Source organism: Podarcis pityusensis (genome assembly GCF_964106645.2).
Source record: "Podarcis pityusensis genome assembly, chromosome: W".
NCBI classification, from domain to species: domain Eukaryota; kingdom Metazoa; phylum Chordata; class Lepidosauria; order Squamata; family Lacertidae; genus Podarcis; species Podarcis pityusensis.
The window spans coordinates 3,940,233-3,958,819 of record NC_138045.1 but is presented as its reverse complement, the minus strand read 5'-3'; the positions used below and the strand labels follow the sequence as shown (position 1 = coordinate 3,958,819).

At 40.2% G+C, this 18,587-nt stretch overlaps 1 protein-coding gene across 1 annotated transcript in view; it reads right to left on the bottom strand.

Moving 5' to 3' along the window:
- The window catches only part of LOC308467792 (putative helicase senataxin), a 232,024-nt gene that overhangs the window by 15,147 nt on the left and 198,290 nt on the right, over nucleotides 1–18,587 (bottom strand). The window contains exons 21-22 of the mRNA XM_080989496.1: nucleotides 17,113–17,205; nucleotides 16,222–16,386 (exon numbers count right to left, since the gene is read on the bottom strand). Of these exons, the coding sequence (XP_080845622.1) occupies nucleotides 16,222–16,386; nucleotides 17,113–17,205 (258 nt within the window). The remainder of the gene's footprint in view (nucleotides 1–16,221; nucleotides 16,387–17,112; nucleotides 17,206–18,587) is intronic.

Below are 18,587 nucleotides of genomic sequence, written 5' to 3'. Positions count from 1 at the left end.
ACATTCCAAAATATCTTTTGGACCTTAGGTCCAATTATAGAGATCTGGTTGCCCTGCTGAGAAGCAACAAAATCATCTTTAGGTGGGAATTCCCCCAAGGCCTTTCCTTTAGCTTCAAAGGAAGAAAGATAAAAATAAGATCAGAGGAAGACAAAGAAAGATTTTTGAGAGACCATGGAGAAGACCTGCAGAAAGAAGCTGGAGAAGAGTCAAGAATACTAGAAAGAGGAATTTTAGACATACCAAGACTACCTTTTGAATTAAAAGACCGCCTGGATAAGGTGATACCACCGACAGAACAGGAACAGGCACTTGGTGCAGTTGGAGGAGAAGTAAAGTAACTACATCATGGCTCTGCAACTATTAAGCTGGAATTGTAATGGTCTCAACTCCCCTCAGAAAAGGAAATCTGTGTTTCATTTATTAAAAAAGGAACAATTGGACTTGATTGGTTTACAGGAAACACATGTAACAAGGCTACACAGGAAAGTATTGATCAATAAAAGACTGGGCCAGGAATTTATTTCCTCGGATAAAGTTAAAAAAAGAGGAGTAGTGATTTATGCAAAGGAGAGACTATTACCGAAATTTATCTTCAAAGATGTCCAAGGAAGATTTGTGGCAATTGAAATTCAAATACAAGGAGAGAAATTCTTAATAGTAGGAGTTTATGCACCAAATGAGGGGAAATCTGAATTCTTTAAAAAGTTGCATGAGACCTTGATGGACTATTTGGACTATAATGTGATTTTGATGGGAGATATGATCGGAGTGGTATCTACACATATGGACAAGGCACAAAGACAGGTAGTCACTAAGGATGGTAGACTACCGAAAACCTTTTTTGAGATGACAGACAACTTGGACTTAGTTGATATTTGGAGAACAAAGAATCCCTTGGCCAGAGAGGGAACCTTCTTCTCTGAAGCCAAACTGACATGGACAAGAATTGACCAAATATGGGTAACTAGAGGAATGGCACCAAAGACAAGAAAAGCGGAAATCTGCCCGAAAACCTGCTCCGACCATAATGCTGTTAAGATGGAGATGAAACTAACACCAACCGGTTCCTTCAGATGGAGGATGAATGATACCTTATTTAGAGATGAAGAAGTGATTAAGAAGGCCCAAAAAACCTTGAGAGACTATTTTGAGATAAATATGAACACCAATGTTGAAAAAAGAGTAATCTGGGACGCAAGCAAAGCTGTTATAAGAGAGTTCTTGATACAACAGAATGCATTAAAGAAGAGAATCCAAAATGAGAAGAAGGATAAAATATTGGAGAAAATAAAGGAAAGTGAAAAGAAATTGAGAGCAAAACCAAAGTCGCAAGAGATTTGGAGAGAAATAAAGTTACATCAAGTACAATACATGAAAATGATGAATCAGGAGATAGAATGGAAAATTAAACAAATGAGACAAAAGACATTTGAGTCGGCTAATAAATGTGGGAAATTGTTGGCTTGGCAAATGAAAAAAAGACAAAAACTAAATACTGTCACAAATTTAGAAGTGGAAGGAAGGAATATACAGAACCCAGTTGAGATTAGAAATTGATTCCAGAGGTACTTTAAACAACTATATACACAAGGGCCACAGAAATAAATTGATGTAGACCGATTTTGGAAAACAAATGGATTACAAAAAATCTCTCAAGTAAATAAATTAATGCTGAACTATAAAATAACTGAACAGGAGGTAGAAGGTGCCATTCAGAATATGCAACTAGGTAAATCTCCAGGACCGGATGGACTGACTTCTAGATACTACAGATCCTTGAAAGAATGGCTAGTACAACCTTTAAAGGAAGTCTGTAAAGAAATAATGGGTGAGAAAAGGGCACCAGAGTCGTGGAAAGAAGCGTATATTACACTTGTACAGAAAAAAGAGACTGAAAAGACCCAGCTTAAGAACTACCGCCCCATATCACTGCTCAGATAGATAGATAGATAATACTTTATTCGGCTATAAGCCCACAAGGTAAAACAAATCAATAGATAAAAATCAATAGATAAAATCAATAGCATTTTACAATCTAAAATATCAACTAAAATATTTCAACGCATAATCTCTAAATGTACCGTGTTATGGCCTTGAAGATAAAGATGGTGCATAGAGTTTACTGAATTTTTAATAGTCATGCAGCATTCCATGAAGTCTTTTATATGACAGAACTGAGATCAGGAATCTAGCAACCTGTAAAGTTCTATAAGAGTCAATGTCCTGGAGTAGATAAGCTAGATGTAATTCAGGTGGTTTAGCAGCAATTTCCAGAATGATTGAACTCAGGATCCTTGATCGGGGAACATTGTATAAGGGGCAATTAAACAAGATATGATAAAGGGATTCTATCGATTTGTTGTCACATGCGCACAAAACAGAGATTTTACCGTTAGAAAATCTATTGCTCAGCACATTTGAGGGGAACACATTAAATCTGGCTCTAACAAATGCGAATCTATGCGACGCAGCCGATAAAGTAGACAGATATCGAGGTATCTGGGACATAGATGTAATGCCCTGGTATATCGGGGAACATGTACCTCCACCTGTGGTAAGATTTTGTTGTAAATCTACCTCCTCCAGTCTTTGTTTGATGACCTTTTTAGCTGTAATTAGATCTAAATTAAGTATATCGGAAGGAGAGATTCCATAAGACAACAGTTTGGAATGGATTTTTGTTGCCCATGGGCTGGTGAATTCATCTCTCCAAAGGCACTGAATAAGATGGTAGTTTGGCAATTTATGCCAAAGGGACAGCCAATAATTAAAGGCATGTCTCCACATCAGAATCTCAAGGGAGGGGGTCTTAAGTTCTAAGCGAATGGCAGAGTTGCTTACACAGGAGGGTAGTTTCAAAAGGCGTCTTAGAAAAAGATTTTGCAATGTCACCAGAGGCAAGAGGTTTACAAAGGCGCCCCATAAAGGGACCGCATAGGCCATAGTTGCAACCACTTTTGCACTATAAACTTTTAAGGCGGATGGAACATGCATAGCCCCCTCAGTAAAGAAGAAGCGTAGTAGAGCGTAGATAAGGGCTTTCACCTTGTTTTGTAAATATGTGATATGCGCTTTCCATCCCATATTATACTGGAAGTAAATTCCTAGATATTGAAATTTGTAAACTTGTTCAATTGGCTTCCCCTCAAGTTCCCATCTATACAGTTTACGACTCCTGGAAAAAATTAGGACTTTAGATTTGGAATGGTTAATAGTAAGTAAATTTGTTTGGCAATATGATGCAAAAATCTTAAGGGCCCTCCTCAAACCGATTCGAGAATAAGAGAGGATCACCGCATCGTCAGCGTACAATAATAAGGGGCAGCGATAGTCTGCAAGCCTGGGTGCATGAATGGAGGTTTGGGCCTCAGCTAGGGGCGTCCTCATGTCACTAATATAAAGGTTAAAAAGATAGGGGGCAAGGATACACCCTTGTCGTACCCCCTTGTTTATTGGAACTGAGTTTGTGAGATCGCCCTCAGGTGTTAACCTAACCCTAGCAGCCGTCCCTTCATGTAATTTAATCAATAGCCACAACAGACTTTTTTCTATGCCCCACTTTGCCAGTTTTTCCCATAACAGCTCTCTAGAGATACTGTCAAAAGCCGCCTTCAGGTCTATAAAAGCGGCACATAGAAGACCATGAGTAAGGGAAGAATACTTCCGCGCCAAATGATATAGAATTATAGCATGGTCAATAGAAGCGCGATTTGGTCTAAACCCGACCTGTTCATGGCCTATCAGATTGGAATCTTCGGCCCATTGGGTTAGTCTGGTTAGCAAGAAGCGAGTGTAGATTTTTCCGATGATTGATAATAAACTGATATTACGATAGTTTCCTGGGTCCTCTGGTGGTCCTTTTTTATATATAGGAATTATGATGGACTCCTTCCATGATGTAGGTATCTGGCCCGTGGCATTGATTGCATCAAAGATTTTTGCAAGAATTTTAGCCCACCATATTGGGTGTTGTTTAATAGCTTCCGCCGGGATCAGATCGGGCCCTGGGGCTTTATCAGTTTTCAGTTTAGCAATTAAATCTACTATTTCCTCCGGGTCAGTATCTGGCCATATGGGCAAGTGACTTGAGAGAGTATCAGATTGGATGTTAGAGATGTCTGTCTGGGAGAAATATTTTCTTAGAAATTGTTCCCATGTCGGGGCTGGGATAACCGTCAATGGGTATTTCCTCGATCTTTTGTTGATTAAATTCCAAAAACCGCGAGAGCTGCGAAGCTTAGAGGCAGCAATCAGCGCTTGCCAACGTCTTAGCTGCCACTCGTGCTTGGCTGACTTCTGTGCCTGTTTGTAAGCAATTTTGGCCTGCAAGTACTCTGGGGGGAGAGTTTCAGCTCCAGAGGCTTTATATCTGTTGTAGATACAACAGAGAGAGAGTCTAGCTTGCTTACATTTGGCATCAAACCAAGGTGCACCGAACCTGGGTTGATCTCGGTTAGCCAGGTGAGCCGGCATCGTAAAGAAGCTAGTTAAATCTGCAGAGAAGTGGAAGAACCACTCCAGTATCCTATTTGGTTCAGACAGCTCCGCCAATGAAACAATAAGGGATTCGGAGCTATTCCTCTGGAAGAATTCTGCATATTTTTGGGCCTGTTTCATGGACCATTTAATGCCTCTTACTTGAGCTGTGGCATTTAAACCTACATGAATTGGGTGTGTTCCGCTAACCGGGTGCCAGTCAAGCGTTAGCTTGGCCGCTAGAGGTAGGTGATCACTGGATTGTACATTATCTACTTTGAGATAAAAGAAGTTTGAAAATAGGTCTTCTGAGACTAGAAGATAATCTAGGACACTATTTGATGTTGTGCCCAAATGAGTGAATTCACCTGGCACGTCCGGAGGGCAGTTGCCATTTAGAATGTTCAAATTCATACGAATGGCCAATTGATAAAGAAGGACTCCCGCCTCATTCACTCTGTTGTCCTTAGATCTTCTTGATGTGAAAGAGATTAAATCAGATTTTGGGTAGGGGGGAGATACCCACCACTTGGCCTTAATTATCCCATTCCAGTTGGCAGCTGTACGTGCATTGAAGTCACCACCCATTATCGATGGAATATTAGGGTACTTAACATAGCATGCCAATAAATGATCTTCCAGAGAATCCCATCTATAATGAAGGTCTGATATCAGACCACCTGGAGGAAGATAAACATTGGTGATTAATAGTGAGAATTTTTCACTTGAAATCAGACCAGTAAAAGCAAAAGGAGGAAAGGTATGAACTAGCGAGAGTTTAGCTCTCATTTTAAGCGATATGGCGATTGCAAGACCGCCTCTGGACCGGCCACCTTTCTGGGAGGGGATAGCTGGAAGTGATATCAGTTCAAAGCCATTTATATCTATTTTATCTTCTTCCCATGTTTCTTGCAAAAGGATTATCTGGAAAGAGTTTATATAGGACAGAAATTCGGGATCTAATCTTTTCCTTTTCCAGCCAGCAATGTTCCAACTTAGGACTGCTAGCTGGGGACTTCTATGTTGTTCTTTTAACAGTCAAAACGGAGGGGGGGCAGACTCTCTGTTAAAGACTGAAGATGTAACAAAAAAGTCAGTTATTTTACTTTGGGAAGATGGTAACTGTGAGGCGCCCTGCAAATTAAAGTTTTTAACAATTTGTTCGACTGTTGGCACACCGTGGATGATCCACTGAAAGTAGATCTCTGAACAGGAAGTCTCTTCATTTCGAAATTCTTGGTACAACTTGACAGAGAAATACCCAGGTAGGGGGAAATTGAGTCCGTCGGGGTAGACCCTCTCGCAGATTTATCATCCGACATTCGGATTATTTTATTGATGCGTCCCATCGGGTCTTCAATCGTTTCTGACGGCGGGTCCCGAGGTGTAACATTCGCAGTTTCCTTTGAAGGAGGTAATTGAGGGGGCATCACGGAGGTGGAAATTGCGGAAGACTCTCTCAGGGGCATCACTTGTGGACTACTTCTATATCTGGACGAAACTGGAGAAGATTCTAGCTCTGGCATAGATGAGTGAGTTAAAGAGGGATTTGAGTCAAGCAGGGAAATCAGAATTTCGTCCTTAGGTATGTTGGTTGATGAATATAGATGAAGGTTCAGTGAGGATGGCAGAGCCTGGTCGTCTCGTGATGTAGCGCACGCTGCAGAAGCAACTTGAAGATTTGAGTCTTGTCGGATGGTTTTTGAATTCAGAGTGGGGCTGAGCTGAAGAAGGTCAACCACTTCTGTCCGGTGGGCCCAAGTGGGATTATTTGAGACATCGTTAGTATCTTCCCCTCTATGTTGGACTTGCAAAAGCTGAGATTTAAGCGTGTCAAATCTTTGCATCATCACCGACTGTTCTTTCGGAGGGAGGGCTCTGAATGAATCAATAAGTTCCCTTTCGTCGAGGGCAGTCTGCAGATTATCATCCTCATATATAGCAGTTTGAGAGGGTATCGAGTTTGGTCGCGGATGGCACGCTGCAGAGTCATCATGGTTGGGCCTGACAGTATTTTGAAGTAAGGCAGAGTCTCTTGTCCTAATGTCCTCACCGCCAGGGCACCTATTTAGAAGGGGTTTGATCTTGCTGTCTGTAAAAACCCTCGTTGCTACAATGTCGGCCATGGACAAAAGCGTTTTCCTCCTAACAATAATAGATGGTATCTTTTCAGAGTGGAACGCAAGTATCACCTTCAAGAAGTTGGTCTGCCGGGGAAGGGGCATCACAGCATATAGGTCAATCTGATGTTTCTTAATTTTTAAAAGTTTGCTTAAGCAGTCTTTAGCTCCTTCTAGCGTTGACCATCTTCCTATTTCCGACCTGACAGAAAGGCAACTTTTCTTGGGTTGCAAAGTTAATATCTGATTGTTCAATTGGGAATTTAAGACATATTTAGTTTTAGTCTCCAGTATTTTATCTGAATGGGGGTGAGGCAATAAGTTTTTGACCTCACAAACTGAAGATTGTGTTGTTGATTCAAGTTTTCCGATTTTCAGCAGGATATTGGATAATTGTGAAGATACCTCGTCCAGCCTTTTAAAAATACAGTGAAGGGTCTTAATTACTAAGTGTAACTGCTCACAACTGGGGAACTCCCCCATAACAGATGCCAAACCATCTTCCTGCGATGAGAGTTTTTCTTTCATATTCTCCTTTACAGGCTTTACATTTGAAACATTTTGAGTCATCGGAATCGGAGTAGCTTCTAAATCAATTAGAGGTTGGAAGCGATTTTGGGTTTCCACTGCAAAGCATTGCTCGGCGTGGTCACTCCCTCCTCCATTCCGGTGTGGCACCAACCTTGATAGTTTTGGTTTAGGGGATGATAGGGGCTCGTCAAAGTCTCTCAAGCGTTTTTTCTGACCCATGCTTTCCTCAGGCCAGAGATTATACGATTCTTAAAATAACATAACACTTGACACGCAATTAAGATAATGGCGTTCTCAACTCCTTTAGCAGCTAAAACCAGCCCGCTGATACGAGAGAAACAAAGAGCAGCTTGCAGCAGTCTGGAGCAGGGCCAAATCTCTCAAAGAGTTTCCATAGTATGCGGCTGCAGCAATTATAAAATACTTCAAAAACTGACTGAGTCAGTTGAGATAAAAGTATAAAAGATTAAAAGAAGATTAAAAGAAGTCCGAAGAGCACCGGTAAGCGCGTCTTACCTCGGCGCCATGTTGGCTCCTCCCTCCATATCACTGCTCAATGTGGATTATAAAATCTTTGCAGACATTTTGGCTAAAAGACTAAAAAGAGTCCTAATGGAAGAGATACATAAAGATCAAGCAGGCTTTCTCCCGGGTAGACATTTGTCTGACAATGTGAGAAACATAATCAATATTTTAGAAAAGCTACAAGTGAATATAAATACCAAGGCAGTTTTGATATTTGTGGACGCGGAGAAAGCCTTTGACAATATTTCTTGGAGTTTTATGAAAAAGAACATACAGGGGATGGGGGTAGGCCAAGGCTTTGAAAACAGTATAAGTGCAATTTATTCAGAACAAAAGGCTAAATTAATTGTAAATAACGTGGTGACGGAGGAATTTAAGATAGAAAAAGGGACACGACAAGGTTGCCCAATCTCCCCATTGCTTTTTATATCGGTCCTGGAGGTCCTGCTGAATATGATTAGAAGGGACCAATTGGTTAAAGGTATACAAGTCGGAGCTAAACAGTTCAAATTGAGAGCATTTGCAGATGACTTAGTATTGACATTACAGGAGCCAGAATCTAGTACTAAAAGGGTTTTGGAATTGATTCAAGAATTTGGTCAGGTTGCAGGATTTAAATTGAATAAGTTAAAAACAAAGGTCTTAGAGAAAAACTTAACTGCGATTGAGAGAGAGAGGTTTCAGAATGAGACAGGTTTAACAGTGGTTAAGAAAGTGAAATACCTGGGGATTAACATTACAGCTAAAAATGGGAATCTATTTAAAGACAACTATGAAAAATGCTGGGCTGAAGTGAAAAAAGACTTAGAAATTTGGTCAAATTTGAAGCTTTCACTGCTAGGCCGTATAGCTGTGATAAAAATGAATGTATTGCCTAGAATGTTATTTCTCTTTCAAACATTGCAAATTTTGGACAAAATGGATTGCTTCAAGAAGTGGCAGAGAGATATTTCTAGATTTGTCTGGCAGGGCAAGAAGCCTAGCATAAAATTTAAAATACTAACGGATGCAAAGGAAAGAGGTGGATTTGCCCTGCTAGACCTTAAACTTTATTATGAATCAGCAGCTTTTTGCTGGCTGAAAGAATGGCTGCTTCTTGAAAACACAGACATTTTGGACTTAGAAGGTTTTAATAATGTATTTGGATGGCATGCATATTTGTGGTATGATAAGGTCAAAGCACATAAAGCATTTAAAAATCATATTGTCAGGAAAGCATTGTTTAATGTCTGGATAAGATATAAAGACCTACTGGAAAATAAAACCCCAAGGTGGCTGTCACCGATGGAAGCGAAAGCTCAGAAAAAGCTCAATATGGAGGCCAAATGGCCGAAATATTGGGAAATTCTGGAACAAGAGGGAGATAGATTGAAACTGCAGAGTTTTGAGAAACTAAAAAACAAAGTGCGAGATTGGCTTCATTATTATCAGATAATGGAGGCATACAATTTGGACAAGAAAATAGGCTTCCAGGTGGAAAAATCAAAATTAGAAACAGAACTGTTAGACCCCAAAACTAAGATTTTATCAAAGATGTATAACTTGCTGTTGAAATGGAATACTCAGGATGAAACGGTGAAATCTGCTATGATTAAGTGGGCACAAGATGTTGGACATAACATAATGATGGCTGACTGGGAACAGTTATGGACCACAGGTATGAAGTTTATGGTATGTAATGCCTTAAGAGAGAATATTATGAAAATGATATACAGGTGGTACATGACACCAGTCAAGCTTGCAAAAATCTATCATTTGCCCGATAATAAATGTTGGAAATGTAAAGAGACTGAAGGTACATTCTTTCACCTTTGGTGGACTTGCCCAAGGATTAAGGCTTTCTGAGAGATGATCTATAATGAAATGAAAAAGGTATATAAATATACCTTCTTGAAGAAACCAGAGGCCTTTCTCCTGGGCATGGTCGGCCAATTGGTGCCAAAGAAGGACAAAATTTTCTTTATGTATGCCACAACAGCAGCAAGAATACTTATTGCAAAGTATTGGAAGACACAAGATTTACCCACTCTGGAAGAATGGCAGATGAAGGTGATGGACTACATGGAACTGGCGGAAATGACTGGCAGAATCTGAGACCAGGGAGAAGAGTCGGTGGAAGAAGATTGGAAGAAATTTAAAGACTATTTACAAAAATATTGCAAAATTAATGAATGTTAGAATGATGTCAGAATGAAATTAAGTGGTCTTAGCAGCAGTGTTATAAAGGTGTACGTAAAAATGGATTGTTAACAGATGAGAATCCAAAGTTATAATATATTAAGTTAAAGGATTAAGACAAAAACAAAGAGGAATGTTGTTATATGTTGGAATGAAGTTATATGGCTTTAGTAGAAATGTTATAAGGAATTAAGTACAAATAGATTAATAGAGTATTAAAGGGAAAAATAAGGTTAGAATGTGTTAAGATAATTATAGGATAGAAAACAGAGGAAGATGGAAAGGAATTGCTGAAACAATTAATAGAAGTGGAATACAAAAAGGGAGGTATGAGGAGGTCGTTGAAATAAGTGAATGAAAGATAAGATATTGAAATTGTTTGATGTGTTCTAAACTGTTTTTGTTTTGTTTTGTTAGTTTAATGTGTTAGTGTTATGTAGTGTTTTTGTATTGTATTGTATTGTTCATTTTTTTTGTAGTGTTTAAATTGTTGGAAAAGTAATAAATATTATTTTTTAAAAAACAAAAAAACAAAGGTAGCCCCATGTAGAGCGCATTGCAATAGTTCAAGCGGGAGATAACTAGAGCATGCACCACTCTGGCGAGACAGTCCGCGGGCAGGTAGGGTCTCAGCCTGCGTACCAGGTGGAGTTGGTAGACAGCCGCCCTGGACACAGAATTGACCTGCGCCTCCATGGACAGCTGTGAGTTCAAAATGACTCCCAGGCTGTGCATCTGGTCCTTCAGGGGCACAGTTGCCCCTTTCAGAACCACGCAGTCCTCCACACCCACCTGCCCCCTGTCCCCCCAAAACAGTACTTCTGTCTTGTCAGGATTCAGCCTCAATCTGTTAGCCGCCACCCATCCTGCAACCACCTCCAGACACTCACCCAAGACCTTCACTGCCTTCACTGGTTCTGATCTGGAAGAGAGGTAGAGCTGGGTAACATTCGCATACTGATGAACACATAGCCCAAACCCCCTGATGATCTCTCCCAGAGGCTTCAGATAGATGTTAGAAAACATGGGGGAGAGGACGGAACCCTGAGGCACCCCACAAGTGAGAGCCCAGGGGTCCGAACATCCATCCCCTAACTCCACTTTCTGAACACGGCCCAGGAGGAAGGAGAGGAATCACTGTCTAACAGTGCCCCCAGCTCCCAGCCCCTCTAGACGGTCCAGAAGGATGTCGTGGTCGATGGTGTCAAAGGCCGCTGAGAGATCCAGCAGAACTAGGAAACAGCTTTCACCTCTGTCCCTAGCCCGCCGGAGATCATCAACCAGCACGACCAAGGCAGTTTCAGTCCCATGATGAAGCCTGAATCGCAAATGGAAGGGATCCAAATGGTCCGCATCCTCCAGGCTTGCCTGGAGTTGTTCTGCAACCTGTTGGAAAACGCCCTGGGGAGGCTTCTTCAGATGGCAACTGAATGATGATCTGTTGAGAAGTTCATTAATTGTTAATAAGGCCCAAAAAACCCTAAAGGATTATTTTGAACTTAATATGAATCAAGGAACGGAAATAAGGGTTATTTGGGAGGCCAGCAAAGCGGTAATGAGAGGGTTTCTGATACAACAAAACACAATTAGGAGAAAGTCACAGAATGAGACAAAAGATAAAATTATGGAACAACTAAACAATAGAGAGAAGAAGCTTAGAGGAAACCCAAAGAATTTGCAGATCCAAAAAGAAATTAAAGCCCTACAGGTTCAATATTCACAGTTAGTAAATCAAGAAATTGAATGGAAGATAAGAAGGATGAGACAAAGAAATTTTGAATCTGCAAATAAATGTGGGAAATTATTAGCCTGGCAACTAAAGAAGAGACAAAAACAAAGTACTATTACAAACATTGATGCAGAAGGAAAATCTGTAGAGAATCCTGCAGACATTAGAAAATGCTTTTACAAATATTATAAACAACTGTATAAAAAGGATAAAGAAGATATAGGGAAAATCGAGCAATTTATAAAGACTAATGGGTTGCAACAGATTCCAGAGGATAAAAAGAATCTACTAAAAGGTTTAATTACAAACCAGGAAGTGGAACAGGCAATAAATTCAATGCAACTTGGCAAGACACCAGGACCTGATGGTCTATCAGCGAAATATTATAAGACATTGAAAGACTGGCTCATTCAACCTCTGGTAGAAGTATCTAATTCGATTTTGGGAGGGGGCAAAGCACCTGAAACCTGGAAGCAAGCTTATATTACTCTGATTCCTAAACAGGGTCAAGATAGATCCAATGTTAAAAACTACAGACCAATCTCCCTACTCAATGTGGATTATAAAATTTTTGCAAACATACTGGCCAAAAGGCTAAAGAAGGTTTTATCTGAGTATATTCATAAAGACCAGGCAGGATTTCTGCCTGGAAGACATATGAAAGACAACATTAGAAATGTTGTAGTTATTTTGGAAAAGTTAGAAGCAAGAAAGAGTTGTAAAGCAATGTTAATGTTTATTGATGCAGAGAAAGCCTTTGACAATGTTTCTTGGAGTTTTATGTTACATAATTTAGAGAGTATGGGGATAGGTCATGATTTTTTAAATGGTATTAAAGCGATCTATCTAGAACAAAAAGCCAAAATTATTGTAAATAATGTGGTTTCAGAGGAAATTAGAATTGAGAAAGGAACCAGACAAGGGTGCCCACTTTCCCCTCTGCTGTTTATTTCAGTCCTGGAGGTCTATGATTAGAAAAGATGAACAAGTCAAAGGTATTACAGTAGGTTCGAAACAATATAAATTAAAAGCCTTTGCTGATGATCTAGTTCTGACATTACAAGATCCAGATTCCAGTGCAGTCAAAGCACTGGAGCTGATACAAGAGTTTGGTCAGGTAGCAGGATTTAAATTAAACAAGAGCAAGACCAAAGTAATTGAGAAAAATCTGGATAATGAAGAAAGAAAACTATTACAAGAAAAAACGGGCCTAGATTTTGTGAAAAAAGTTAAATATTTGGGCGTGAACCTGTCTGGGAAAAATCTGAACTTGTACAAAGATAATTATGAGAAATTATGGAATGAAATTAAGAGAGATTTGGAGATATGGTCAAATTTAAAATTGTCATTAATGGGCCGGATTTCTGTGATTAAGATGAATGTGCTGCCAAAGATGCTCTTCCTGTTTCAAGCCCTCCCAATTATAGATAATGCGAAATGCTTTAAAGAATGGCAGAAAGCACTCTCTAGATTTATCTGGCAGGGGAGGAAACCCAGAATTAAATATAAATTAGTTACGGATTCTAAAGAAAGGGGGGGATTTTCCCCACCAGATTTAAAAATCTATTTTGAAGCTGCTGCACTTTGCTGGATTAAAGAATGGATGCAACCAGAAGACACAGATCTATTAGATTTGGAGGGATTCAACAATGTGTTCGGTTGGCATGCATATTTATGGTATGACAAGGTAAAGGCCCATAATGCATTTAAAAACCATGCAATTAGGAAATCGTTGTATAATGTTTGTATAAAATATAAAGAACTCTTAGAAAGAAAGACGCCCAGATGGCTTTCACCAATGAAGGCAAAGGCCCAGAAAAAACTAAATATGGACACCAAATGGTTGAGATATTATGATTTATTAATAGAAGAAGAAGGAGGTTACAAATTAAAACCATTTGATCAAGTTAAAGATAAGCTAAACTGGTTACATTACCACCAGATCAACGAATTGTATAAATTGGATAAGAAAAATGGTTTTGCTTATGAAAAATCTAAGTTGGAGACCGAGTTGTTGGATACTAAAGATAAAAATTTATCTAAAATGTACAAGCTATTGTTGGAGTGGCACACAAAAGATGAACAAGTTAAATCTATGGTGATAGATTGGGCAAGAGATGAAGAAAATAATATAATGTTTGAGGACTGGGAAAGATTGTGGAAGAAAGGGGTCAAGTTCACCGCATGTACTCTGTTAAAGGAAAATATAATGAAAATGATGTATAGATGGTATTTGACTCCTGTAAAATTAGCAAAGATATATCATAATTGTGACAATATATGTTGGAAATGTAAAGAAAAGAAAGGAACCTTTTATCATATGTGGTGGACCTGTCCCAAGGCGAAAGACTTCTGGGTAAAGATTTATAATGAATTGAAAAAAATGTTGAAATATACATTTATAAAGAAACCAGAGGCCTTTCTTCTTGGAATAACAGGTTTGGAATTGCCCAAGAAAGATGTTAAATTATTTTTGTATGCCACAACTGCTGCTCGTAATTTGTTAGCTAAAAAGTGGAAAACCCAAGAATTACCAATGATAGAAGAATGGCAGATGAAGATGATGGATTTTTCGGAGCTAGCCAACCTAACCGGAAGAGTCTGCGACCAGAAGGAGGAGGAGTATCAGGAAGAGTGGATTAAATTTAATGATTATCTAGTTAAATTTGTTAAGTTAAATTAACTGAAAACAGCTTGCAGATACTTGATTGGCTTAGGATTTTATTTATGTTAAGTGATGAATTAATATGTTTAATTCCATAAGGTGAGGATTTAAGGATGTTAATGTTGAAGTTAAATTTCATAAGAATTGGGATTTGGAAAACCGTTAAAAGGACATGCAGTGAAATTCAACCAAGGGGAAGCGAGGAAGTCACTTAACAAAGTTAATAAGTGTAATTTTCAATAAGGCTATGATTTATGTTTGTTGTGTTTGTTTGTTTATAATATTGTGAAAACCAATAAAAAAAATTTGGGGGGGGGGAGGAAAACGCCCTAGGGATTTATTTACACACTATATACAGACTACAGCATAATGGTGTCCGTTCTTTTCCGAGAGAACAGAAGAAGTGAAAGTACAGTCCAAAGTACATACAACGAAAGAGAGATAAGGATGTCTTCCGTTCCCATAGTCTTCTCAGACAGGCATGTGATTTACAACAATCTCAAATGCAGCGACGGTGGAGTGAAATGCTATCACAGCCACCCGCTCAATCACCTTGCCCAAGAATGGAAGTTTTGAGACTGGGCAATAGTTGGCCATATGGGCTGGGTCCAAAGATGCTTTTTTAAGAAGCGGTTTAATAATTGCCTCTTTCAGTGGGTCTGGGAAGGCTCCCTCACAGAGGAAAGCATTCACCACCCATCTCCCAGCCCAGCACTTCCCAGCTTGCTTTTATGAGCCAGGATGGGCTGTCAAGGAGACAGGTGGTTGGTTTCACTTGTCTAAGCAGCCTGTCCACATCCTCGGAGGTAACAGATTGGACTTGATCCCACGCAACTTGACTAGACAGGACTCTAGCACTCTCCCGCCCCGGCCCTGCTGCCACGGTGGAGTCTACCTCTTCCCGAATCTGAGTGACTTTATCTTTCCTGGTGTCCCCTTTAATCCCTCTTCAAAGAATAAAGACACAAGAGTCTTTCTGAGTAAAGTAACAAAATGTTTACTCACATTTCAGTTCATTTGATCCCTGAAAGGCAGGCTTTACTTGGTAGTTACACAATAAAGAGTCTGAGTTCATCTCATATGGAGACTGAACTCATGTGCTGCTGGCTGAGAGCCAGCAGACAGCAAAATTACATTAAGACAACAAAATGGATGGAGGAGAGCAGCATGGCAGCAAAAGATAAACAAGAGAATAGAAAGCAAGTGAAGCAAGACAAACAAGACTGAGAAAATGGCTGCATGACTCGGCACTTTTATGGAGTCAGCCAGAGCGATGCCCATCTCCTAGGTCACATGCAGGGGAGGGATGCTCCACACCAGTGGAAGAGGACGTTACCCTGACTGGATGTCCCCCTGCCTGTGCCCACGCTAGGGAAATAAGGAATGTTGCATTTGACTGCACCAATGGATTACATCCCACAGGGATATTGTGCTGAGCTATCAGTATACAGACGCTTTACCGACTACCATCAACAAATAAGGAAGATCCCTGCCCCAGGGAACCAACAATGTACCGCACATTTTAGCAACAGGGAAACAACAGAGGGAAGTTTTTATTTTATTAAATAATAAGTTCAGGGAAGTGAGAGATAAGGCTAACAAGGGATGACTACGCACAAGCGTAGTCTCATTTGCTTGGGATGTACTTCATCAGCATGCAAGGCCTCACAAGCGACATCACTTTTGGAGGCAGACAGGGGGGATACTTACAGTGCTTTTGTACACCAGGAATGAGAAACCCATGGTCCTCCAGATGATGCTGGACGGTATCCCGCATCATCGCTGCCAACAGGCCATACTGCCTGGGACTGATGGGAGCTGAAGTCCAGCAGCATCTGGAGGGCCTATTGCACACTGAATGCAGTATTTCAACAACTTAATCATGATTCAATTGAGAGTAAACTTCACCTCCAGTAACTTGACTGACACTCTGCTGAATCAAGAGGCCCAGTTAAAGGGATTTTAATGCCATTCAAGGCTTGTGAAATTCTTACCTATTTTCTCCAAATTCTTTCTCCAGCTGGCTCAGGATCCTTCTTTTCTGAGCACTGCATGGGGTGATGATCCCAATGTTGCGAAAGCTGATGTCTCTCTTTTTGCTCTTAATTAACTTCATTAATTCTATTACCAGCTTAACTTCCTGGAGATTAATGAAGGAACTGAACAAGAAAGAAATAGAAGGGGAGGGAGAAAGGGATGAGCTGAAGGCCTTGTATCTGGATGTGTGCCTCATTTTAAAAGTTATCACAGATTCTCTCTCTTAGGGTTCTTTTGGGACATACACTCAAAGAACTGTAGAGTTGGAAGGGACCCCAAGGGTAATCTAGTCCAACCCCCCTGCAATGCAGGAATTCCAACTAAAGCACTCATGACAGATGGCCATCCAACCTCTGCTTAAAATCCTGCAAGGAAGGAGAGTCCACAGTCACCTGAGGGAGTCCATTTCACTGTCAAGCAGCTCTTACTGTCATAAAGTTCTTCCAGGTATATAGTTGGAGTCTCCTTTATTGTAACCTAAAGCCATTGGTTTGAGTCCTACCCTCCAGAGAAGGAGAAAACAAGCTTGCTTGATGAGGGGGATGATGAGGGGGATGGAGTGACTCCCCTAAGAGGAAAGGTGGCAGCATTTGGGACTTTTTACTTTAGAAAACAGGCGACATGATAGAAATGTATGAAATTACACATTGTGTTTTAAGTTTTCATTGTTTTTATCTGTTAAGTTGCTTTGAGATTTGTTTGTGTAAAAAGGAGCTAACAAATGTAATTAATAAAAAACAGTGTTGGCTTTATGTGGGATTTTAAATTTTGTTTCTTTATTTTACTCCTGCTAGCCACTTTGAAAAGTGCGACTACAAATTCACAAAGCAAATAAATGAAAAACTTACTTGCTCTCCTGTTCTTCCTGGCCATCCAAAACATCAAAGAGGAGGTACGGTAGGAAGGGCCATTCCAAAGAGAATCGGCTCTCTTCTGTCCATCTATAATGCAATGAGAAATCATAATAGCTTTTGAGGGGCCACTAGGGGCGCATCGGAAGATGGCTGACAATAACATCTCTCCGACCCACAGGGGGTAATTAGGAGGCTGGGATGGGAGTAAATAGCCTCCCTACCCCCCCCCCCCAGGATTGGGGGGGCTGCCCGTGCCTGCTATGCCCTATACCACCCCCGAATTTGAGGGGATGGGGGCACTAGGCAGAATGCCCCCCTGTGGATCTCGGCGCTCCTGGACGCCGTCTCTGATCCGCGCCGCTAGCTGCAAGAACTTCAAAAGGAACAATTAGGAAGAAGCGAATGCACATATTTCAAGGAAGGAGGGGGAGTAAAGACTGCTAACTGAAGAGTTCTCTGATAAACAAGACGAGTCGGAGGAACAAGAATCAATCATGAGAAGACAGCTAAGACTCGGTATGGCAAAAGGACTGATGGGGGAGGGGGAAAAAACCTTTCTTTCTTTCCTCTATGTGATAAAACAAGAACCCCCCCCCCTCACAAGTCAGAAATGCCGCTTTAATGACTTAAGCTGTGGATTTACGTCTGTGTGGAGATAATTTTTCTAACGAAAGCATGTTTTAAGAAGAGTGTGGAAAGTTTAAGAGCTCTGGAATGACGCAGTTAAAAATACCGTCGCCATATTGGTAAGCTCTGTCGGAGGACTTGAGTGTGGGAGGAGGAAAAGAGCTGTTTTTATACTGTGGGTGAGACTCCTCAGTGGGACTAAAAAACGACAGATCCTGAGATTAATGATGGAAAGAGCGATGTTATTTATGAAAGTGATGATATATGGAAACCATCACGATATGAGGATTGGTCGAACGGAAAAATCCACACAGGATATAATTGGTGTTTATCTGCTCAAGGAGATTATCAGAAGAGATCATAAAGAAAAAGAAAAAATGTAATGTACAAATAAGATGAGATGTGGAAACAGCAAGATAAGACTGGATAGAATTATGAACTTTATTTGGACTGATTTGGATATGAACACAGTAGCAAGAAGATGATCGGAATCCCCCTTCGAAACTTGAAATATGGGTCCCCTCAACAAAAATTTAAAATTCGGCTTTGTAATTCGGAATTTATGTGATGTGATTTGATTTGATTTGATTGGTCGGTTAATAAAAATTATTTATATATAAAAAAAGAGAAATCATAATAGCTTTTAAAAAGCAGTGTGCTGAGGTCTATTTGCTCAATTCTTCACTGCAGGAGGAAACACTATCCGTCACATAATCATTCACATGATGTTCCCCACATAGAGAAAACTAGCATGTCAGGGAGGTGGTGTGGGGGATGACAGAAACTGTTCTCCCTGATGTCATCGTTTTCTACATGAAGGGGAATATTCAAACAGCATGACA